Below are 7,500 nucleotides of genomic sequence, written 5' to 3'. Positions count from 1 at the left end.
TTATCCTACCCTAAGGGGTTAAACCAAACACGTGCTTTGGAAGAAAATTGAATAAATAGAGACCGAAATACTATAAAGACTCACCACATGATAAAAAAGGACTCACAATTCTTAGAAAAAAAATATCTTCACACTTGTTCCAGAGTTGTGATGTTCCACCCTGATCTTTTGAAAATACCCCGAGTGTATGGCTCAGCAGGGAATGACATCTATTTATGGAACCTTGCTGCTGGCTCATCAGAGCTCCATGCCACTTTGCATGGGCACCATGCAGCAGTCACAGATCTGGCAGTGACCCACAATCAAAAACACATGGTTAGGTAAGTGTTGTATTTTTGTTTGTAATTAGTATCTTGCAGTATTATGCTTACAAAAGGTCATCAGGACACTGGAAACTACACCTAAATTAACTGGAAGAGCAAATATGTCCCTGCAGTGTATTCCAATTTTGAATTCTACACTGTAGCTTTTTCATCATCACAAATGTGCTTGGTGAAAAATGTCTGCCACACTTACCACATTTATCTTTGTAATATTCACACAAACACTTATGATACTTGTTCTAGTTTCTTTATTAACCCATTTTTTTTGTTCAAAGGCTGCACTAAGTTCAAGTTTTCTTCAAAGTCTCCAGTATTTGTTCTCATTTCAATGCAGCTTTATACATCTAACTTGCCTGTTTATTTGAGTTGCTTTTCTCTTTACAGTGTGGGTCTAGACAGAGTCATCATCCTGTGGGACTTAATCACCATGTCTTGCCAGAAGGTTGTGCCAGTATTTGAGTCACTCTCTGGGATAGTCTTGCAGCATCCCGAGAGGACAGCATTTCCTGGTGCCAAAACAGATGATGATCACGTCTATGCTATGGTTGTTGGTGATAAAGGTAAATAGAAGGTTGTAATGAAGAAGTATTTATATGACAATAAATCAATATTCCAAAATTCTTTTCCATTATCAGGCTAATCCTCATATATCTTTGTTCTATAGGTGTGCCAGCAGTATGGCAAGTGGACACAGGACGTGAGGTGTGGAAGGCCCCAGCTCCTGTAGTACCTCCCCCAGAGGACCAGGGAGGGGGCGTTACTCTGATTAAACAGCTCACTGACGTGCCTGCACTCGACTCTGTCCTCATGACTACTTTCGACCACTCCATTACCCTTGCAAAGACCTCCTCTCTCAATATCTGGAAGCAGGTAATCAGTTTAGCATTGATATTTGGTTTGAAAATAATATTAGTTTTACCTTCTATTTAGATATATTGATTAAAATGCACTATCATCCATGTGCATTATTGGCTGCTTTCTGAGAAAGTTTTTGTTCTTAACCTTTCTGTAATACTGTAATTCGTTATTAGCTTTGTGCTAGACTTTTATTGATTATTGATAATTATTTTTGTATTACACTCCAAGGAACTTGTTGGGAAGTTTAATGAATGTAAATTTTGAATAGATATTCTGTCTGTTGATGAAAGTTTTACGTTAGTACTGTAAAATGATTGCATTGATATACTTTATGTGGTACAACTAATTAGCTCTATGTTTTTTGCCTTTAGTTCCTTTGGTTAGTTTTCCTTTTTATTCGAACCAAAATTATAGTAACTTTGCTTTTTTGCCTTTGGAGTAATCCAAATATAATAACCATTTGTCTCCAGCTTGCAGGATATAATGAGCAGATTCTGGATGCAGTGTTTGTGGGGCCCAAAGACTCATATTTGGCTGTGGCTACAAACAGCTCCCAACTTCGGGTCTATGACAGTGCTAACCTTAGCTGCCACCTTTTGCATGGTCACACTGCCCTGATTCTTGCTGTAACTCGGCACCCCACACGCTGCAATGTCTTTGCCACAAGGTATGTACCATATACCTTCTTGTGACCTGTTGTTGAAAGAGATGATGGAGTTTGAAGTAGAAGTCCTAAGCAGTTTGTGTATAGTGTATTCTATTTTCACTGTAATTAAATGCACTGTTATGCTGCAGTAAAGACTATTTTCCCCTTAAGTACATGGCTTTACTGTGTTTTAACTGAATTTAAGTAGTAATTAGATATGTGAATTGTAGTTTATGTACTTAGTTTATTTTATAGATCAAGATATTCCCCTTCATTCCTCTTCATTTCTTTTTCCAGTTCTCAAGACACAACAGCACGTTTGTGGTATCTTCGGGATGAAGATGGAACAGCAGAATGTATTGGCACGGCAGTTGGCCACACTTCTGGTGTAGGAAGTATAGCACTAGCATCAGGTAAGTTAAAATAGATTAGTTAGTTATGAAAGTGAATACATGTTTACCTGTAATGCTAATCTATAGATGGGATTATATGCAGAATGATCAAATGGACTACCAGAATGACAATGCTAAGTAGACAAAATTTACAGGAGGAAATAAATGATGAGGCATATACATATATAGATATTAAGATAAAGGAAAGTAGTCCTCTGTGCAAAACTTCCATTTTCCATCCATTTCAATTTTAGTTTGACCAGTTTTAATTCACTTCCTTAACCCATTGGCAGTGGATGGCATGATTTGCTGCAAAGGCAGAGTCGGTCATAGACGTGGATGGCACCGTGCCAGACATGTAAACCAGCCATCCTACTGCAAAAACAATTATTTGATACCCCGACCAATGGGTTAATCTTTTCTCCCCCATGTTGTATACCTCAGGTTACATGGTGACAGGAAGCCGTGACACCTGTCTTAAACGATGGAAAATAAAATCGGTGGAAGAGTCTATCTCGAAGCAGGAGAAAGTGAGCTTCACCTCCCTCGTGTGCAGCCATACAGAGAAGGCCCACGATAAAGACATCAACTACGTGTGTGTGTCCCTCAACGGCAAACTGATAGCATCCGCATCTCAAGACAAGACAGCCAAAGTAAGCTTTATTTCCATTAGCAATGATTTTACTCTTCTTGCATTATGATATGCATATGCCTTTGTATGAATTCAGTGTAAATTGATATGGTTGTTAAGGATTCATTGTGAATTATCTGTATTGCAGTATTTCTTCAACACACTTATTAAGAGATGGCCTTCACCTTCATTTCTTTTTCCTTGTTTCATCCTTTTCTTTATTATTCATTTCTCCTTTTTGTTTCCCTTTTCTTTTTCCTTCTCGTTCTGTTCTTTATTCTATCTTTTCTTTTCCATTTTTTCTTCTCCTCTTTATTTCCCTTTTCTCTTTCCTTCTCTCTGTATACCTTATTCTCCATTATCTTTTCCATTTTTTCTTCTCCTCTTTATTTCCCTTTTCTCTTTCCTTCTCTCTGTATACCTTATTCTCCATTATCTTTTCCATTTCTTCCTTGTCCTTTTTCTCCATCTCCTCTTCCTTATTTGATTTGCAAATTATTGAAACTAATATTTTGAAAAGGTTTGGGATGGTATCACCATGTCCCTCTTGGGTGTTCTCCGCGGCCATCGGAGAGGACTTTGGTGTTGTGAGTTCTCCCCTTCAGATGAAATCTTAGCCACAGCCTCAGCAGATGCCACTATTAAGCTATGGACTCTAAATGATTTCAACAATGTTGCTGTAAGTTTTCTTTTTGTTATCTTACTTGTTGTTTATGATACATATATTTCTGTTTCTTAAGTTTAAATTGTCAGCTGTTGTGGTCATGTGATATTAATAATCTCTTTACAACCAGACCTTGGAGGGCCACGGGGTAAGTGTGCTGAAGTTAGCTTGGATCAGCAATGGACAGCAATTACTCTCCACTGGATCTGATGGCCTCATGAAGCTTTGGACTGCTAGGTCACGGCTGTGTGTGGCCACCTTTGACGGCCACGATGACAGGACATGGGCATTAGCTGTGTCAGGAGTTGGACCAGATGCTGGCACAGATGGGGATGCACAAGTGGTGTTCACAGGTGGAGAAGATGCCAGACTGGTTCGTTGGAAAGATGTGACCCAAGAAGAAGTGGACATGGCTCAAAAGGAAGCTGAAAGGTATGTGAATTCTTTTAGTAATACTGTGTTAACCCATTGCGTACGGGTGTCATGACATACATGACGTAGGAGCTTTGGCCTGACGATGGGCGTCATGACGTACACGACGTTCGGGGATTTTGGATCACTGTGCTATTTTATTTTGCTATGAAAAAGGAATGAGTGATGATGGCTACTGCAGTCATAATTACTATAATTACCGTAATATCGTGCAAGCTTAACGTCCAAAACCTAGATGGCACCACTTTTTTCTAGCACCAGTAGGTGAGAGAGCCTTGAATGGCACCCATCCACGGTCTCTAGCATGCACTGTCTCTATAGAGCGATGGCACACACTAAGTTGATGAACCCTTGCTCTAAAGTACCGCCGATGAAGGATGTGCAGGCAGAACGAGAAGAGGAAGGTGACTCAATCCATACCCAGTGTCTAAAATGTGCTCCTGTGCCAATATGGATGCCTTTCAATGTGGCACTCACAGTCACAAGCACAGGTTTCATTCCTCTTCCCTACCTCTTCTTGTTATCTTATATATGTTTCGTATTCGTTCATGACAGCACAAAAATACGAAAAAATAAAGTTGCCTTTTGTCCTCCCATAAAACAGCAATACTTCTATCACATTGAGTATAAAGAAAATAATGAGCTAATATGGATAACATACTACAATTTTAGTCAACTGCAGCACTGATAGAGCCTGTCATACGGCACATATAAGTCTCTAAACTCAATAAAACACACAAAAAAATAAAACACAAAAACCGCTCTAGTTTTACAATGAATGACTGAAAGAGATTTGGATGCTTCAAATTATATTGCTTCAAGTGGTCTCTCTCTAAAATAAAACCTATCCTGGAGGCTAGGCAAGCAAATTTATCTCCGTCTGCAATGGGTTAATGATAACAATAATGAAAAGGGCATGATAATTGATTAGAAACTGAACTTAGTCAAAGAATGTCAAACTGATAGCACTTTGATATGTTAATACCCCTTTTTTCTTTACTCAATCTCAACCAGGCAAGCATCAGGTGAGCAGACACTCGCAAATTTGATAAAAGACAAGAAGTGGACACGTGCACTTGGTATTGCCATTAAGCTTGGACGCCCTCTACGTGCTTTGAAGGTGGGCTGAAACTTTTGAGAGAGTATTATGTAAAGCTGGTATTATGAAAGTAAAATGTATATACACTGTTGGTGTCAAAATTAGTGACTCAGCCATAACAGAAAATATATATGCATGAATATTTTTTGATAGGTTGTGAGATCAATTCTGGATGAGACCCCAGATCAGCTGCCAAAGGTCATGGTAGCTCTACGGACAGATCAAAGGGATGCTCTGCTGGAGTATGCTGTGAAATGGAATACCACAACCAGAAGTAGTCGTGAAGCTCAGGTTTGTTTCTCATCCATGTATGTATATTTCATTATTATTGTCTTATTTTCATTTTAGCATGTCTTCAAGTTTTATGCTCTAATACCTTCTACAAAGCACCTTCACTCTTTTCTCTGCAGAATATTTTGAATATAGTACTGCAAAACCAGACCCCAGAAGAGTTAGAGGAAATGCAGGGTTGGCAGAGCAAACTTGAAGGCCTCCTACCCTACACGCAGCGCCATCTGAAGAGGGTGTCTGCTCTCTACCAGTCTGCGGGTATCCTGCGATATCTGGCGGCGTCCATCTCTCTGGGCTCTGTGGACTCCAGGTATGGTGTCTCTTATCACTGTATTACTCTGCCATAGTTGAAACCCACACCAAGCCCTCACTAGACATGGGCCTACAATGCAGACTGTGGGTTGACCAACGGTAAATCCTTAATTTGGAGATGCCAGATTTGAAGTAGTGCAATTTTACTGACGTTTCTTTTTTTTATTCAGGCACAGGTGATCACAACAGACCATTGATATTGCTTGCAATGGTAACTATTGTCTGAGTGCAATATTCCTATTCACAATGAATTCCTTAAAAGATCTTAGACAGAAGTTATTTCCAGTATACTTTTTCTGGATCAATTTCTGGTTACTGCCATCTTATTCTCCTCACCAACTTCCGTATCCTCATTCTCCTCTTATCTTTCCTCCTCCTCCTCCTCTTCCTCCTCCTCCTCCTCCTCCACCTCCACCTAATCCTCCTCCTCCTCCTCCTCCACCTCCTCCTCCTCCACCTCCTCCTCCTCCTCCTCCTCCTCCTCCTCCTCCTCCTCCTCCTCCTCCTCCTCCTCCTCCTCCTCCTCCTCCTCCTCCTCTTCCTCCTCCTCCTCCTCTTCCTCTTCCTCTTCCTCTTCCTCATCTTCCTCTTCCTCCTCTTCCTCCTCCTCCTCCTCCTCCTCCTCCTCCTCCTCCTCCTCTCCTCCTCCTCCTCCTCTCCTCCTCTCCTCTTCCTCTCCTCCTCCTCCTCTTCCTCCTCCTCCTCCATCTCCTCCTTCCTCCTCCCTCCTCCTCCTCCTCCTCCTCCTCCTCCTCCTCCTCCTCCTCCCTTCCTCCTCCCTCTCCTTCCCTCCTCCCTCCTCCTCCTCCTCCTTCCTCCTCCTCCCTTCCCTCTCCTCTTCCTCTCCTCTCCTCCTCTTCCCTCCCTTCTCTCCTTCCCTTCTCCTCTCCTTTTCCTTCTCCTCCTCCTCCTCCTTCTTCTCCTCTCCTTCTCCTCCTCTTCCTCCTCCCCCTTCTCCTTCTCCTTCTCCTTTTCCTCCTTCGCCTCCTCCTCCTCCTCTCCTGCTTCTACTCTTAATCCTCCTTCTCTTCCTCCTCCTCCTCCTCCTCTCCTCCTTCTCCTCCTCCTTCTACTTCTCCTTCTCCTCCTCCTCCTTCTCCTCTTCCTCCTCCTCCTCCTCCTCCTCCTCCTCCTCCTCCTCCTCCTCCTCCTCCTCCTCCTCCTCCTCCTCCTCCTCCTCCTCCTCCTCCCCTTCTTCCTCCTCCTCCATCCCTATCCCTATCTCTATCCCTACTCCTACCCCTACCCCTACCCCTATCCCTCCCCCTATCCCTCCCCTACCCCTCCCCTCCCCTACCCCTACCCCTACCCCTACCCCTACCCCTACCCCTACCCCATCCCCTACCCCATCCCCTACCCCATCCCCTACCCCTACCCCATCCCCTACCCCTATCCCATCCCCTACCCCATCCCCTACCCCTATCCCATCCCCTACCCCTATCCCATCCCCTACCCCTCCCCCTCCCCCCCCCCCCCCCTCCCCTACCCCTACCCCTACCCCTACCCCTACCCCTACCCCTACCCCTACCCCATCCCCTACCCCTATCCTATCCCCTACCCCATCCCCTACCCCATCCCCTACCCCTACCCCAACCCCATCCCCTACCCCTACCCCAACCCCATCCCCTACCCCAACCCCATCCCCTACCCCAACCCCATCCCCATCCCCATCCCCATCCCCATCCCCATCCCCATCCCCAACCCCATCCCCTACCCCATCCCCTACCCCATCCCCTACCCCTATCCCTCCCCTACCCCTACCCCTCCCCTACCCCTATCCCTCCCCTACCCCTACCCCATCCCCTACCCCTATCCCATCCCCTACCCCATCCCCTACCCCTATCCCATCCCC

At 44.0% G+C, this 7,500-nt stretch overlaps 1 protein-coding gene across 1 annotated transcript in view; it reads left to right on the top strand.

Moving 5' to 3' along the window:
• The window catches only part of LOC122250054 (transducin beta-like protein 3), an 11,761-nt gene that overhangs the window by 2,520 nt on the left and 1,741 nt on the right, over positions 1-7,500 (top strand). The window contains exons 5-15 of the mRNA XM_043011321.2: positions 144-320; positions 708-883; positions 988-1,193; positions 1,652-1,848; positions 2,125-2,240; positions 2,664-2,872; positions 3,371-3,529; positions 3,645-3,946; positions 4,961-5,066; positions 5,199-5,336; positions 5,456-5,646. Coding sequence (XP_042867255.2) covers positions 144-320; positions 708-883; positions 988-1,193; positions 1,652-1,848; positions 2,125-2,240; positions 2,664-2,872; positions 3,371-3,529; positions 3,645-3,946; positions 4,961-5,066; positions 5,199-5,336; positions 5,456-5,646 — 1,977 coding nt within the window. The remainder of the gene's footprint in view (positions 1-143; positions 321-707; positions 884-987; positions 1,194-1,651; positions 1,849-2,124; positions 2,241-2,663; positions 2,873-3,370; positions 3,530-3,644; positions 3,947-4,960; positions 5,067-5,198; positions 5,337-5,455; positions 5,647-7,500) is intronic.

Source organism: Penaeus japonicus, unplaced genomic scaffold (assembly GCF_977035675.1).
Source record: "Penaeus japonicus unplaced genomic scaffold, GWHDUDI00000001_assembly GWHDUDI00000010, whole genome shotgun sequence".
In the NCBI taxonomy this organism is placed as follows: domain Eukaryota; kingdom Metazoa; phylum Arthropoda; class Malacostraca; order Decapoda; family Penaeidae; genus Penaeus; species Penaeus japonicus.
This window is presented reverse-complemented; position numbering and strand designations above follow the sequence as displayed.